Raw genomic sequence first — 17,158 nt, 5'->3', positions numbered from 1 at the left:
TACTTGCCCCGCCTTGGTCATGGGATCCCAGCTGTCTTGGTGGAGTGGCAAAGGAACAGGCTCTCTTTATACGTCTGTTCTCCACCTCTAGGGGTTACCTGCTGGTGGAGCAACCTGTGTTTTCCTCTGAGCTGCTCAGTCAATGCAAAAAGCTTGTTTGGCACCAATAATACTATGAGCACATTCTTGTCAGAGGACCTGGTACGGTAATATTTCTAGAAGAAGAAGAGTTTGGATTTATATCCCCCCTTTCTCTCCTGCAGGAGACTCAAAGGGGCTTACAATCTCCTTGCCCTTCCCCCCTCACAACAAACACCCTGTGAGGTAGGTGGGGCTGAGAGAGCTCCGAGAAGCTGTGACTAGCCCAAGGTCACCCAGCTGGCGTGTGTGGGAGTGCACAGGCTAGTCTGAATTCCCCAGATAAGCCTCCACAGCTCCGGCGGCAGAGCTGGGAATCAAACCCGGTTCCTCCAGATTAGATACACGAGCTCTTAACCTCCTACGCCACTGCTGCTCTAGAAGCACATGGGGGTCTCATGTGCCTCTGTGCTGGTTCTGCTCGATCCTTCCCAAAAGAAAAATTAAGAGGGGTCCCTGACCCAGGAGAGAGAAGCTCCTGAGGTCAATCCTAAACGGAGTTACACCCTTCTCAGCTCATTAACTTCAGTGGGGTCAGAAGAGACTGACTTCACTTAGGACTGGACAGTTAGACCGTAAGTAAGCGTGTGAAGCCAGAATTGCCGCCTGAGGAGGGGAGAGTGAGCTTGAGGGTGCAGAAGGATGATACAGACCTTGTGTGGAATAAAATTTGGCCGCAGCCTGTTTATTGGTATGCTGGCTGAAGGAAGCAGAGATGCAGCATAGGGGACGGATCCGGCACTGGGCAGCACATCTGCTGTCCCCCAGTGATAGCCTTCCCCCAGCCCAATACATGGGGGGCGGGAAACCAACACCCGGAGCAGCTAGATAGTGGGAGCCATCTGGGCGCTGGCCTCTGGATGAACTCCCCTTGCTGCCAGGGGGCATGCTGTACAAATGCTCACTACCACCCCCCCCCCAGGCCTTTCATGAAGGCCCCCGCCTGACACGCAGGTTCTTCCTTCCCTGAACGGATCAGTCCCCATGCGCAACCTGCCAGGCTGTGATGAATGAATGTAAATAACAACAAAACCCAACAAACAGTAGGGCAACACTACAAGGTCGAAAAATGAGGGAGGGTAGGTGGGAGAAGCCGTCATAGTCCGAGCAGAAGAGAGGCATGGGAAGGCCCAGCTTGCTCTTATAAAGCCCCGCCCCCTCCACCTACATCAGGTGCTCACACCAGCAGCCGAATGGCCCAGCCTGCTGGGCTGGACGCCTGCACCCCTCTCCCTGCCCACTCCCAGGCAGCAATGCCGTCCAAGGTAATTCTCAGCCACGCCTTAACTGCTTTGCACTGTTGGCTGATGTCTTACACCTGACTGTTCTATTTTGCCTTTTACCCCAGCATTTTAGATCTCTTTTTTCTTAGGGGGTCTATTTCCTTTTTCCCCCTGTCCTGCCCCATATCCCCTCTCTTCTACAAAGGGAAGGGTTTTTTAAATCTTGGTAAACAGGTGAGTCACATGATATTTGTCAAAAGTCTACCAAAGAAAGATAATATGCTATCTATTCAGTATTCTTCCCCGCTTAGAAAAAAAATATTTTGCAGGTACCTCTCGATTTAAGCAATTGCCAGCCTATGTACAATAACATATCATGTCTGTTTCTCACAGTGCCCTGCCAGACTGTTTTAGATTACTTGAAAACTGTTCTTCAACATCATAACCAGCTTATGGTGCCGCAGCCTGTGGACCAACCAACAGAGGTAATGTACACGAGGGATCAGTCGTGCCTTGTCTTTTGAAACTTCTGTAATCATATGTGTTCTGTTAAATAAAGCAATACACTCTAGAACAGCCATTCTCAACCAGGGTTCCATGGTACCCTGGGGGGTGCCCGTGAAGCATGTCCGGGGGGTCACAGCGGCATCACTCTTATTTTTTGTGCAGGTGTCTCCCACCGGCGCCAGCAAGGACATGGAGCTGGCCCATGGGGCAGGGCCTGCCACAAGGTCAGCAGCCATCACCACCCCCAGTGCTATCCTTCACCCTGGGAGGGGAAGGTGGGGGGTGTGGCAAGCAGGGGCAATGGGAGAGGAAGGTGGAGGGTGGCGGCAGGGGTACCGTGAGATATGAAGAGTGAGGTCAAGGGTACCCTGACCTCAAAAAGGTTAGGTAACACTGCTCTAGAAGAATGTATTTACTGGCAAAAAAAATTGGGTAACTTTTAATACCAAAATTCTGATTCCTCATATACAGCATTAGTGCCCTTAGAGGACGCTAAGGATGCCATCCTATGGATACCTGCCTGGGAGTAAGCCCCATTGAATAACATGAGACTGACTTCTGAGTAGATCTGCTTAGGATTGCTTTCAACAGCAATCACTGCCCAGGTGTATAAGTTACGCATTCAGCCTGGGGCTTCAATATCCTCTCCTTGGCCATATCGCCTGTAAATGTGAACCACCGTTCAATTAGTTAGTGCAGGCAGTCTGCTCGCTGGGAAAAAGGGAAGCAGGTGAATCTTTTACTCATGAAAAGCATAGGTATTCTCAGGTATAGTTCCCCCGTTAACATTACAGGTTTAACACGGAGCAGGAGAAGGTACCAAGGATATGTCGCACGTCAGGCTCAGCTTTTAGGGCACAGGTGTCAAACTGGCAGGGGATGATGGGAACTGTAGTCCATAACATCTGGAGGGCCGCGAGTTTGACACCTATGCTTTAGGGTAAGCAGGTCATGTACTTCTGCCCTGTGCTGAATTCAGCTTCACGGCCGCCACAATATTGTTTGGACCCAGCACTGAGTGCAGTCTAGGTTGGCCCATAGCTGTCCTGTGGCAAACTGAGACTTTTCCACAGTGGCCCTGTTTGCTGTGTTCTTTCTAGAGGCATGTACCACATTGAGGATGTCAACTGGTTTAGAAATCATTCCCTTGTCTCTGGGAATTGTAGTTCAGAAGTGGTAGTTTTAGCCGTCTGAATCAGAATATTCAGGACCTCACCAGACTGTGGTTTCCAGGGAGTCGTGACAGTTAAAGTGGTATAAAATCGATGTTGGTTCATAGTGCAGACCGGCAGTGGCCAACATGGCACCGAGAGGCCCACTTCTTCTCAAAGCCAAGAGCCAGTTCTGGCTTTCCACCAACACACTGGAGCAGGAGTTAGCTCAGAAGACCCCAGGATACATTACCTCTGTGTCAGCAGAGAGTGCCTGCTTGGAAATAGCTGCTCCCATCAAGAAGGATGCTTAGTTTGAAACCTCCCATTGTTTTGTGATTTCCCCATGTGTGCATACACTCCTCTTTGGTAACTGTTTTGTGACTGTGTCTACTACCCCTTCCCAGAATTCCAAAAGTGGTCACAGAATCAATATGTGGGTAATACAGGAGGTACAGAGGTTTTAATTTTAACAGCCCAATCCAGAGCCCCCACCACCTCCAAGAGAGCTTCTCAGCAATGCAGGAAGGCAACAAAACAAACAAAAAGCCTCCCCGCCACCAAAAAAACCCTCCATTGGGCTCTAAGGTGGCCTACATAGAGGTCCTAGGACAATGGTGGCAAACCTATGGCACTCCAGATGTTCGTGGACTACAACTCCCATCAGCCTTTGCCAGCATGGTCACCCCTGCCACCATGCTGGCAAAGGCTGATGGGAATTGTAGTCCATGAACATCTGGAGTGTAATAGGTTCACCACCACTGTCCTAGGACCTCTACCATCCAACCACTGGCCTGGCCCAGACCTGTTCTTCTACAAGGTTACTACTTTCCTAAGGTTTTTGTGTCTTGGGAAGCTTACAAAATGGTGAACAATCCTCTAAACCCGTGGTGGCTGATGGGAATTGTAGTCCATAACATCTGGAGTGCCAAAGGTTCGCCACCACTGCCCTAAACTATCCACTAAAACAGCAAAGTGAAAAGCTTCTTGCAACCAGCAGAACAGTAGGCTCCCAAAAACACCATTCCCAGAAAACCTGTGAGTCCGACAGACAGCAGTTAAGCAGATACCCGAAAGGCATCCAAAAGAGGATGTTTTTAAAATGCATTGTCTGAAGGCCAAGAAGGATGGAATAGAATTAATTTCTTCACACAGGGAGTTCTTTGGGGTCAGTGCAACCAATGGGATACGACTGTAGTGCTTTATAATGTAAGATAAGCAAAAAAGACAGGTCTGTTCCCCGTGGAGTTTCCAAGGTGGTGGAATTGACACTGTTGTGGAACAGGAGAGCCATAAGCAACAGAAGATGAAGGTGAGTAACTGCACGTCCCCATAACTAAGCTGCTTCATATTGAGATGAATGTCTGAATCGACAGTTCCTTTACTTTTTAGAACTGGGCATTTAATTTCAGTTTATTAGCGGCAGACTCGGCATCATTGGCACAAAGCTATCGTTTGCATTCATAACAAGTTCATGAATAGAAACATGACTTTGGGATCTTACTTAACTTTGTTTATTGGCTTTAGAGTTTTTCCCAGCAAACATACACCCTGTCAGGTTCTGAGTGTGTTAAACAAAAGATAGTATGTTAATTATGTAAATAAATTATTTTTAAAGGGTGACTTCTGAGGGAACAATCTGTCAGCTGCCACAAAAAGGCCTGTTTGATCATACTCTTCAAAAGAAAGTTTACACATTTTAGTAGATTGAGAAAAAGTGATATTTAAATAGTTTTCCCAGTCGGTGGATCTTGACACTTTCTAATTTACCTGTGAAAGTATATTATAAATAGCTTCTTTCTCTATAAAGGTGTTCATTATTCCACACTGGTCCTGTTCTAGAAAATGCAAATGTTTTCAGTATGAGCAATTCCTTGTTCGCATCAGGTTGTGTTTCATTGTCAGCACCTCACAACTATGTAATTAATGTAATTTAAAAAATCTTGTTTATGGCTGCTGAGATCATCATCTCTGCTTGTCAGCCTTTTTGAAATAGTGAGGGAAATTGGTTGTGGTGGGTTTTCCAGGCTGTGTGGCTGTGGTCTGGTGGATCTTGTTCTTAACGTTTCGCCTGCATCTGTGGCTGGCATCTTCAGAGGTGTATCACAGAGGGAAGTCTGTTACACTCAGTGTGTAACAGGCTCCCCTCTGTGATACACCTCTGAAGGTGCCAGCCACAGATGCATGCAAAATGTTAGGAACAAGATCCACCAGACCACGGCCACACAGCCCGGAAAACCCACCACAACCAGTTGAATCTGGCCATAAAAGTCTTCGACAATATAATGAGGGAAATGGCTATTGTGGGTTTTCCAGGGTAAATAGCCATGGTCTGGTAGTTTTCGCAAACTACTTGGAATTTCGAACAGCATGTCATCTCTCTCTTTATGTTCGGAATTAGGTCTAAATCTTCTTGAAACACGTATATGGCTCTCCTCACTTCGATACTGGCTGCGCCTCCATTTCCGATCAGAACAGGACAGCCTAACAAAGCGAATACTTTCGGATTCCTACCTCTCCACTTGGAGTCTTCTGATCAAGAAAAAAATTAATTCGTTAGGCTTCGCTTTAGACTTCTTCATAAACATGGACGAAGCGCAAATAGTCAAACTTCTGTCGCTAAGGCTACTTGACATTGAAAACCAATTGCTTTCTACTCAATACATGAAGGGCATTTTACCGGAGGGCTCCCACCCTCTTCCCTTTCAGTGCGAGGCTACCAAGGTACTTTTTTTACAATATGCATTCTTAACCGCTTATTCTCCAAGCGATACCTCTAATGCTAGGGCCCGACTGAATGCCCTACCTTCAGCCAGTCCTGAGCGGCAGATTTCTCTAGCATCCCCATACCAACAAAGAATGTGTCCCTTGCTCACCAAAAAAGCCATCGAAACAATCGAAAGCACATCCTCCCTAGATTAAGGTAACCTATATACTCTTCATCTAGAAGACAATTTATAGACCCATACACTGAGAACTATGCCAACTCACCAGACAAGGTTAAATCCTTCTTTCTGCTTTGTGATCAGTCTCCTCAGAGATCCCTAGATGTTGCCAAATTCCTGGCGCTGGCACAGCAGATTCGCCACAGATTTTAGTTTATTTATTTATTTATTTATTTATTGTTTTAACTGCTGGAAATGTCTAAACCTACCTATTTTAACTTGATTCTCCTCAACCTCCCTGTTGTATTTTAAACTTATGCCAATAAAAAGGTTGATGATGATGATGATCCACCAGACCACGGCCACACAGCCCGGAAAACCCACCACAACCAGTTGAATCTGGCCATGAAAGTCTTCGACAATATAATGAGGGAAATGGCTGTTGTGGGTTTTCCAGGGTAAATAGCCATGGTCTGGTAGTTTCTGCTGCTAACGTTTCACCCACATCTATGGCTGGCATCTTCAGAGGCATGTCACGGTAAGATGCGTTTCTCTGAGAGAAACATATCTTACCATGTCATGCCTCTGAAGGTGCCAACCATAGATGCAAGTGAAACATTGGAGCAAAAACTACCAGAACATGGCCACACAGCTTGGAAAACCCGCCATAGCCAGTTTATTCCAGCCATGAAAAGCTTCAACAATATCATGAGGGAAAGGACTTTTTTGTTTTTCTGTTCCAGGGCAGCAAACAGTTGCTGAACAACTATCCCGTCTACATCACTAGCAAACAGTGGGATGAGGCCGTAAACTCCTCCAAGAAAGACGGACGGCGGCTCCTCCGGTACCTCATCCGATTTGTCTTCAGCACCGATGAGCTTAAGTACTCGTGCGGCCTTGGAAAAAGGAAAAGGTCAGTGCAGTCAGGAGATCCTGGCCCTGAAAGACGTCCTCTGGATCCCGTTAAAGTAACATGTCTCAGAGGTACTGCATCTTTCACTCCGTGTCCACCATATGCAATTCCATTTCACCCCATTGAAAAGTCCAGAATCAACTTTGAGGGCTAAATTGTTGCTCTTTTTAAAAATGTATCCCTCCCCGTTTGTGTGTTTATAGTTCTTCATGTGTTTCTATTTTATTTTTTGATAAATTTTATTATTTTCATAATTAACAAGAAGAGAAAAAAAGATACATTCATGCATTATTAACTAAAATGGATCTTAACTTTAGTCATATTCTGCATGGTAAGACAGCCGGTAAACTTTACTGATAATTTTCCACAATATCTTTAAACATTTGATTTAATCTATTATTTTAAAAGTTAACTGTAACTATAAGATGTGATAAATTTTAATTAACTGGACTATTGGTGTAACAATTTTAATATCATTCCTACATTTCCACATTAGACTTCTATTACCCTGTTTCCCCGAAAATAAGACATCCCCTGAGAATAAGACTTAGTAGAGGTTTTGCTGAAGTGCTAAATATAAAGCATCCCCCCGAAAGCAAGACATGGCAAAGTTTTTGTTTGGAAGCATGCCTGTCGAACAGAACACCAGAGCATGCAGCTGTGGAGCAGAAAAATAAGTCATCCCCTGAAAATAAGACACAGCGCATCTTGGGGAGCAAAAATTAATATAAGACACTGTCTTATATTCGGGGAAACACGGTATTCTATCAAATATTATCAAGAGTGATACACAAAATAGATATTTTACCTGTGATACAAATTAACTAAGAGGAACATTAACATAAGTTGAATTGGTGCTCTTGTGTATGTGTCGTGTTCTTTGCTGGTGTTTTGTACAGTCATACCTCGGGTTTCGCTGGTAATCCGTTCGGCGACGCTCGGCGAAACCCAAAACCAACAAAACCCGAGGCTACGCCGTATGCGCAAACGTAAATTTACGCCATTTGCGTAAACAAAACCCAAGGCAACAGGTGAAAACTGAGGTAAAAAAACCAGCCAGGAGCTACCGGCGAAATCCAAAGGCAACGAAACCCGAGGTATGACTGTGCTTCTGTTTTAAGACTATTTGATCCTTTCAGTTATTTGAAGGCAGAAAAGGGAGGTCATCAATAAAGGCAAAAATCACACAAACCCGCATGAACCCGCCCTGTCTTGAATCAGAAGATTGGTCCATCAAAGTCAAGTATTGCCTACTCAGATAGGAGTTCCTCGTTGAGAAGATCAGTAATGATAGAGTAGCTTCCTTTAAAAAAGGATATAAACCCAGCCATATAAATGTCTCTTTAGTCCAAAGTTCTAAAGTTCAAAAGCTGCTTTAATTAAAAGCTGCCCATCAATTGAATTAACTAAAACTTCAACAAAATCGTCCTGTAAACTTAGCTTAAATTTGATTACTGTGATGATTTTGAAAATCTGCATCCTTACTTAGCAGTATGGGAAATTCTGAATTGGATTATTCTAGTTTTTCTTTCAATGACTTAAAATCAAGTAATTAAACAAAATACTAGTCCTCTCTAAAACTGGTAAGATGTCTCATTAAAGGAAATGAACTAGCATTATTCCTGAATCCCGTTTCTGAGATTGAGAAGAATCAGTTTCAATCTACTTGAATTACTATTAGGCTTTCACAAATAATTATGGGATTTCATGACCCCAGCTGAGCTGTGGTGTACATAATTAGCTTTCGCTCTGAAAGCTGCATTCAGCAAGATCAGTGGAGCTGGAATAACCAACATTCTGAGGATTCAGACTAGTATTCAGATAACGTTTGTTCAGGGCGTATTTGCTTGATGTGTTCCTAGGGTTGTTGTTTTTAAACCTTACATTGTGATCAGAGGTGTGGCTAGGGAAAATGGAGCCCAGTGCAAAACCTGAGTTTTGTGCCCCCCCCTCCCCATGGGTGGCCGCTATGATGCTGGAATCCACCCCAAACAGCATCACTTTCAGTGGTGTTTAAACTAGGGAGCTCAGATTCTCTTTTTGAATCCACCTTAAAGGGAGAATCTGGGGTCTCCAGTTAAAACAACATTGAAAGTGATGCTGTTTTGGGGTGGATTATCCCCCACCCTGAAACAGCATCACTTTTAATGTTTAAACTGGGGACCTCAGATTCTCTCTTTAAATCCATGTCGAAGGAGGTAGATTTAAAAGGAGAATCTGGGAAAATTTTGAGGGTGCCTGCTGTCAGGGGTGCAATTGTTAAGCTAACGGCATCAAAAATTTGGAGACTCTCCTGATGATACCACCTGGGTTTGGTGAAGTTTGGTTCAAAGTTATGGATCCTCAAAGGTGTAGCCCCCATTTCCTGTTAGTTCCCATTGGAAACAATGTGGGATGGGGGCACCCTTTTTGGGAGTCCATAACTTTGGACCTCACCTAACTTGGTTGGTATCATCAGGAGAGTCTCCCAACAAATCCCTGATTTTTTGGTGCTGCTAGCGGCGGGGGTAGGGAACCTGCGGCTCTCCAGATGTTCAGGAACTACAATTCCCATCAGCCTCTGTCAGCATGGCCAATTGGCCATGCTGGTAGGGGCTGATGGGAATTGTAGTTCCTGAACATCTGGAGAGCCGCAGGTTCCCTACCCCTGTGCTAGCCTAAAAACTGTGCCCCCTGCAGGCCAAATCCTGAAAAAACACTAAAAAAAACAAAAACCCCACAAACCAACCTGAATTTTTTTACTTCCGGGCGATACCTCGGGTAACATGCAGCCACATGGCCCCCTGGTAACTACGCCTCTGATTGTGATGATGAAATTTCAGTTCTCATGTGCTTGAATGTTTGTGTAAGATGGGTTATGCTAATGGTATGCAAAGGACCAGAGGTGGGATCCAGCAGGTTCTCACAGGTTCCCAAGAGTAGGTTACTATTTATTTGTGTGTGCCAAGAGGGGGTTACTAATTGGTGATTTTGCCACGTGATTTTTGCCTTAGTTACGCCCCTCCTCTCAGCAGTAGCGCGCAGAACTTGAAGCAGTCTAACAGGAGGTGCACCGGCGTGCGTGGCAGCCTGCGCCGGCGTGCATTTGTTTCCTGCCCAAGGACTGGCGCAGCGGCTGCGTCCTTGCCACAGACCCGCCCAGGAATGCCCCGCCCCCGGAATGCCCAGCCACGCCCCCGGAATGCCCCACCCAGCCCCATTGGTGCTACGCCACAGTTTGAATCCCACCACCATGGGAACCTGTTTCTAAAATTTTTTGATCCCACCACTGCAAAGGACCACATTTTTTCAAGGCAGTAAAATAGATTTCCCTGATTATTTTTAGGTTATTCAACTTAATATCCTGCCCTCCCCAACCTAAGCCAGGCTCAGAGCAGCTAACATACATACTCAAAATCACAATTATTTATATAATTGCAATTTTAAAAGTCTAGCGTAAAACTCTTTAGATGGTAGTGAGTCAGTACTTTACCCATGTAGACATACATTCATGTCACCGGGGGGAGAATAGAATCATGGGGGACAGCTGAGCTCAATATAGATCTTATGGCTCTAGCTGTAAGTCCAAGGGTAATGTAGTAGCCTTGAAATGCCATAAACATGTACATGTGTTTTCAGTCAAGTCACAAGCATTAAATATGTTTAAATAATGTTTAGAAATTCTATCTAGTAGGCTGATACATCTTATCCGATCACAGGAGCTAAGCAGGGTTGGTCGTGATTGGTGTTTAGGTAGGAGACTACCAAGGAAACCCAGGGTTGCTGCACAGAGGTGGGCAATGGCAAATCACGTCTGAATGTTGTCAGCTGTGACACCACCAAAAGGTTGATACATCTCAGTAGGAAATCATGTATATATTTGTAGGTGTTTCTAATGGCAGGTTCATCAAAGTTAAGACTCTGAATAAATTTTGAATGTCCTGAAACCCAACTATAAAGAGGTTAGCTTCGGCTCCAGATGTTCGCTGGGAGTACTTCAAAGAAGTCACTAATGATGCTTCCGTGGTGACATCTGCCAAGAAGGGGCACCTTCTCCTATCTACAAACTATGTTTAAGCTACAGAAATGTTTAGCTAGAGTGAACCCTGTTAGTAGAACAGAGGAGCAGTCAGGGATTGGGAGGGGAGGTCTGATTAGAGAAATAAAAGCTTACCTCCTTGACCTTTCTAATGTTAAGTCCTGATGAAAATTATAAATGCTGAGAATCTCAGTTTTCAGATGGGGAGAGTGAGCCTGATTATGATCTTGTGGATGAAACCCCAAAGTTGTTGTTTCAAGTTGCTTGGAAGTAGTGTTCTCAGGGAATTTCCTTGTTCAGAGGCCGGACTGGATATATGTTGAAAGTTTGTTGGGACAAAAAAAGACTTTAGCATTAAGGGGAGAATTTAACAAGTTCAGTGTTTGAGGTGGGCTAGTTTGTTTTTAAGGAAGTTTCTAATTCTTATGAATGCAAAAGTTTGCTTGAAAGTGTGTGGGTAATGCCTGCTCAGATCTCAGAATTCACTTGTAGGGTTTGAAGGTGGTTTTCAGTGCCCTTTATCTCTCCAGTCTCTGTCCCATCAGAGCAGTAGGGGCTTTTTTGCTTTTTTTTCCATCTCAAAGTTTCTGTTTCTTCAGGTGATTAAGTTCCACACATGTTTTGCTCTCTCCAGTTGTTGATTTGATATCACACCCATTTTTATCAAGAATAAAAAACTGCTGCCCAAATCAGCAGGGAAATGAACTAGATTGAATCTTCTTTCATATCGAATCAACCACTAGAGGGAGTAAGACAAGTGTCGAACTTTAAAAAACACGGAAGAAGCAGGAACTTTGAGATGAGGAAAAAGAGAATGCAGAAAAGCCCTAAAATATATTAGATCCAATTAAAACGATGTTCAGTTTACATTAATGTATGTAGACAGCATGTTTCTGCTTCACTTGGTGTATAATTTGCCTATTCCCAGGTGCAGAATTTTGAATTTCTTTGACCTCAGTGCATAATTTCCACTTCTTTTGTTCATAGCATGTTTAACATAGTTCCTCAACCTTCCATGAGCCTTGTTACCTTTTTCCTCAGTCACAAACCAAAAGTCCTCTAGAAGTCCAAGTGGTGCCAATTTCCTTAATCTATACGATGTATGGCAGCTTCATAACAGACACAGGCAAGAAGATATTTCAAGTGATGACATTTCATGATCTGCATTATTGCATGTGTTAAAGAATATGTATATATCATCAACTTTAGGAGCTGTCTATAAAGAAACATAGCAATGCTGTGTATTGTTCCAGCTGGCGAAGCTAAGTGATTTTTGTATGCCAGTGAAATGTGTTTATGAACTCCATTCTTCCCTCCACAGAATTCATTAGGATGCACTGCACTTCCAATCCTGATTGGTGGATGCCTTCTGAAGAACAGATAAATAAGGTGTTTAGCGATGCTGTGGGACACGCTCGCCAAGGGCGGGCGGTGGGGACATTCCTCCACAATGGCAACGGCTATTACGAAGGGATTGACCAACACAGTTCACAAGATGACCTCTTCAGCAGAGGCATCCACAATGGATCTAGTGACTGATGACGGAGGGGACGGGGACGCACGCAAGTGCGTGAGGCAGTGAAAGAGTCCATGCATTCAGTGTCCTGTTTTTGGTGTGACTTGAGAATCCAAAGCATGTTCAAAGTCGTATTTAATTCAGGGCCTTCCTGTGAAATTCCATAGTGTATATGCAGCCAGCCCTGGTTCCCGTATAACAGGGTAGATCTGTATTCTGTGCTGTATTATTTGAGAGTTAATGAGAGCTTACATTCAGTGGTGGGATTCAAATAATGTAACAACCTGTTCCAGTGGTGGGATTCAAATAATTTAACAATTGGTTGTTTACAAGCACCATTTTAACAACCGGTTCTGCCGAAGTGGTGCGAACTTGCTGAATCCCACCACTGTTTACATGGCTAGATGCTTTTTAAGAACTGGCGTGTTGGGAAACAAACTTGAGCCTTTCTCTCTGATGTGTAGTTTTCCTGGGGAGAGGGAGGTACATTCCATCATGTGAGCACTTCTCTGGGGTTTGAAGAGGTACAACCCAAACATCACATTTGCCTTCTGCTCTGCTGTTTGTGAGAACGCCGCCCGTTTCGTCATGAGAATTGTTTTTCATCTGTCAGATCTTCATATGCCTTCAAAACAATTGCCAAATCTGCAATCCTTTTTCCTTTGCACAAAGAGTACTTTTCACTTTATAGTGAGTTCATACGCAATGTTCGATTTGAACAAAGGAAGCTGTCCTTTGTACTAGGAACATGTAGTAATATTTCATTGAAATGGGAAAGGTATCAAAATCAGGGACAGTTCTGACACTAAGTTCTTTGTTTTTCGTTAGTACTGTGTTTGTTTTTGTCATCTAAATGACTAGAACTAGCTGCTATTAAATGTCGTTCCGGCAGATAACTGGTTATATTCCAAGTTCTCTCTGTTGCTGTAAATTATAGGCCTGGTTGGCAACCAATTTTTTTCAGCCGGCCTGAGTTTCACCTGAGCTAGAGCCTGAGACCATTGGCTCCCACACTTCACTTGATGTCATGGCCAAGAACTTGCCAATTACCTCTTTCCTAGCATCAGCAGGAATACTGTTGTCTACTCTTAACCCCTGTCAGCCACTCACTTTCCTTACCAAGCAAATGAGAGAAATGAACACAGAGATACTCCCCCAAAATACAGAGCGGGTAAAACCCACAGAATTTTGCTGCTCAATGAGAAAATGTAACATTAATTGAGAAACAGTTGTTCAACGTGAGCCTTTTGCAATGTCATGTTCGACCATTCATGTTATTGTACACAAAACAAGAATCGGAAAATGTGGTACTTCTATACAAGTAATAACAGCCGTTGATTATTCCTTGAGGTAATTTTTCAACTCTTTTCTTCTTTTTCACTGTATGAGGCAGGCCAAGTCTTCCATGCCAATTGTGGATGTCTACACTTCCTGCTCTGGGGGTAGCCACTTCCTGTTTGCACTATTTTATTTATCCCATCCTATCTCCAGAGCTCAGGAAGGGCAAAGCATCCTTTCTGAAAGCTGAAACTGAAAAGTGTAATGATATGACGGTGATTCTATTCACTGCCCCACCCCCACCAAAAAACCTGTTGGAGCAAAAAAAAAGGCACCCATCCATCAACTAGGTAAATTCCTTGCTTGTGGATGCCCCTGCTTAGCCATCGTAATGGCTGAAATAGGTGTAGTACAGGAAAAAAGTCAATTCAAGACACTGTTAACCCATAATTTTGAGCATGGTGGATTAGAACTATTCCCTAGTGCAGTGTTTCATCTGATCATATGTGGGTTCCAGAAGTAGAGACGGGACGGCATAAGCAGGTTTAGTTTGTGTATGGCCACATCTACCCATAACTGCCATGCAGTTGAGAGGTGTGCCAGAAAAAAATTGCAATGGCCGCTGGTGATGAATGAAAACCAGCCACCGAAGGGATGCGAGACAAAGGCGGGGGGAGGACATTCCTATAATAAGAGGCTACAACTAGAAGGCCTGAAGACCTGCTCCAGGCACTTTGTTGTGGTGGAAGCATTTTTAACTTTACATTAAACCGGGCATTATAAGAAACTGGCTGAAACACTGTTGTTAGTACATGCAAATACGATATACCTCTTTAGTTCCATATATTTTTTTCCCTCGTGTTTAAATGAATAAGGACATGACCAAGCAATAGTTCAGCATTTTTGAAAACCGCAGGCTTTGATGGGACAGTGAAGCAGACGCTCAGTTCTTTGCCATAAAAGCCAGTGGGACATAAGAAAATTTACCTCAGCTGGATCATGACCTTTTAAAGATTGTCTTCGAGTAAATGCCACCACTACCTTTTCATGATATCTGTGATATCCATTGGCATTACCACAAGAAGGCCCACTGAAAATCTAAATACAAGCATCCTTCAAAAAAATTACAGCATTTATGTTGTAGCTGTTTGGTGTTGTACTGAAACACGCACACTTTGGATATCACAGTGCTGGGGCAGTGCCGGTCTTGCTGGTGTATGTTTTCTGTGGTGACCCTTGCTGCTGTATTTGGTAAAAAATTTGTCAGATAGAATGCATGAGTCCATGTTCGTCCACAGTATAATCTCACAGTGTATTTTTGTACAGGAAGTGTGATATAAAATGTTTCAGTGTATGAAGTGAAAATATTGTTTCAATTATGCACATGAGATTCACAACAGACCTCACTAAAGCAATACCAGTCGGATTTGTGCCTAGGCATATGGGTGAGCCTAGACATATTTGAGACAGGAAAGGCAATTTCGGATTTCTGTCTTGGCCCCTCTCAGACTTACTGGTAAAGCACGGAAGTCGCTTCGGTATAGTCTAATCCCAGAGCAACCTCTGTGAATATGTAGCACGTAGGTCAGACAAGAGAGATGGTTCCTTTCCATAGCAGGACTACTCCTTTCCAAGGATAGACGATTCTGGCAGCAGAAGGGAACACCATATGCCCATAACTCATGGTTTTCCCCTTTGCTGATGTGATTTACCCAGTTTAGAGGGTCTTTCAGGTACACAGGGAGATATCACCTGGAAGAAACTGTCACAGCATCAGAATCAGACCTAGGGATCTGTTGTTATGCTAGCGGCATGGCAGGATACTCCAGTGGTCAGAAGAGGAGGAGATCCAAGATGTGGCTTTCCCCCACCCCACCCCTAACCTTAATCTTCCTGGAAAGGAGGAGCGGGGACTCCCCCAACATCATGTTTCTTCCACACAGCATATCTTTTATGACAGTGATAATGTAGTAGATTCTTCAACAGGTACTGTTGACTTCAGCCTACCAGAGAAATTATAAACAGCAGCCTACAGAATAATCCATACTGGCACGTTACACACAGGGAGGCCAATATTTTACTATCTGGCAGCTGTGCAGCATTTTAAAGTGCTGAACAAAAGCAAGTCGGACAGTTGGATGAACAGCACAGAAGTTTACACAGCCAAGTTTCAAGTCCAAGGTTTTGACATTTTCCCTCATCAACACAAGTGCCAGGATTTGAGATGGGTAGAAACCAAATTTGAGGCACACACAGGTCCAGGCGTTTTCCATGAAACACAGCTGCTGACATGGAAACCTATCTTTTCTTACTTACTATTAAACCTGTGCCCATCCTGGACAGTTTAACTGTTCTATAGGGGAGTTAACTGCTATATCCAAATTACAATAGAAAGTAGGCTTAGCACCACGCGCGCACACATTTATTGGCTTCAGAACATGAACTCGCCTTCTGAATAAGGAGTTATTTCTCCTCCATTCAAAAATCTGCAAGGCCTTAACCGGGCAGTAGTAGCCCTGCTGCCTTGAAGAACTGAGAGACTAACAGTGCCATTCTTTAAAAATGTTAACGGAGTTGACAGCAGCGCAAAGTTAACACTGTCCAAATCCATTGATAGAAGAAGAAGAGTTGGATTTATATCCCCCTTTCTCTCCGGTAAGGAGACTCAAAGGGACTTACAAACTCCTTTCCCTCCCCCCCTCACAACAAACACCCTGTGAGGTAGGTGGGGCTGGGAGGACTCAGAAGAACTGTGACTAGCCCAAGGTCACCCAGCTGGCGTGTGTGGGAGTGTACAGGCTAATCTGAATTCCCCAGATAAGCCTCCACAGCTCAGGCGGCAGAGCAGGGAATCAAACCCGGTTCCTCCAGATTAGAGTACACCTGTTCTTAACCCCTACACCACTGCTGCTATACAGAATAATTCTGTGTAGGCCTGCATGGCTAGGCTTTAGAGGCAGCCGTACAGTTAAGTCTGTAAGCCTTCCACTGGGCTGCCTGTCCTACCCAAGCTATTTTTATGGCCCGAAACACAATTATCTGCTTTGAAGTCTTCCCAAAGGAATAGGAGGGAGTTGTATCTTATGAAGCCTCATTTGCATTGAATGATGTGGTTAAAAACTTGTATTCAAATTGCAAATGGGGAGGACTAGAACCAGGGGGCATTCATTGAAAATGCTGGGGGGAAGAATTAGGACTAATAAAAGGAAACACTTCTTCACGCAACGTGTGATTGGTGTTTGGAATATGCTGCCAGGAGGTGGTGATAGCCACTAACCTGGATAGCTTTAAAAAGGGCTTGGACAGATTTATGGAGGAGAAGTTGATCTATGGCTACCAATCTTGATCCTCCTTGATCTGAGGTTGCAAATGCCTTAGCAGACCAGGTGCTCAAGAGCAGCAGCAGCAGCAGAAGGCCATTGCTTTCACATCCTGCATGTGAGCTCCCAAAGGCACCTGGTGGGCCACTGCGAGTAGCAGAATGCTGGACTAGATGGACTCTGGTCTGATCCAGCAGGCTAGTTCTTAT

The 17,158-nt window shown here is 44.2% G+C and overlaps 1 protein-coding gene across 2 annotated transcripts in view; it reads left to right on the top strand.

Annotated features, from left to right (window-relative positions):
* The window catches only part of BEND4 (BEN domain containing 4), a 33,922-nt gene extending 17,602 nt beyond the window's left edge, over positions 1-16,320 (top strand). The window contains exons 3-5 of one of the 2 annotated variants that reach the window (XM_048508937.1): positions 1,755-1,846; positions 6,648-6,888; positions 12,157-16,320. In XM_048508937.1, coding sequence (XP_048364894.1) covers positions 1,755-1,846; positions 6,648-6,888; positions 12,157-12,374 — 551 coding nt within the window. In that variant the 3' untranslated portion in view covers positions 12,375-16,320. The remainder of the gene's footprint in view (positions 1-1,754; positions 1,847-6,647; positions 6,889-12,156) is intronic. The other variant, XM_048508938.1, reaches the window with a different exon arrangement.
* Positions 16,321-17,158: the final 838 nt, after the last annotated feature.

This window comes from Sphaerodactylus townsendi, linkage group LG10 (genome assembly GCF_021028975.2).
Source record: "Sphaerodactylus townsendi isolate TG3544 linkage group LG10, MPM_Stown_v2.3, whole genome shotgun sequence".
Taxonomy (NCBI): domain Eukaryota; kingdom Metazoa; phylum Chordata; class Lepidosauria; order Squamata; family Sphaerodactylidae; genus Sphaerodactylus; species Sphaerodactylus townsendi.
Note: the sequence above shows the minus strand (reverse complement) of the source record. Positions and strands in the feature narration are given on the sequence as shown.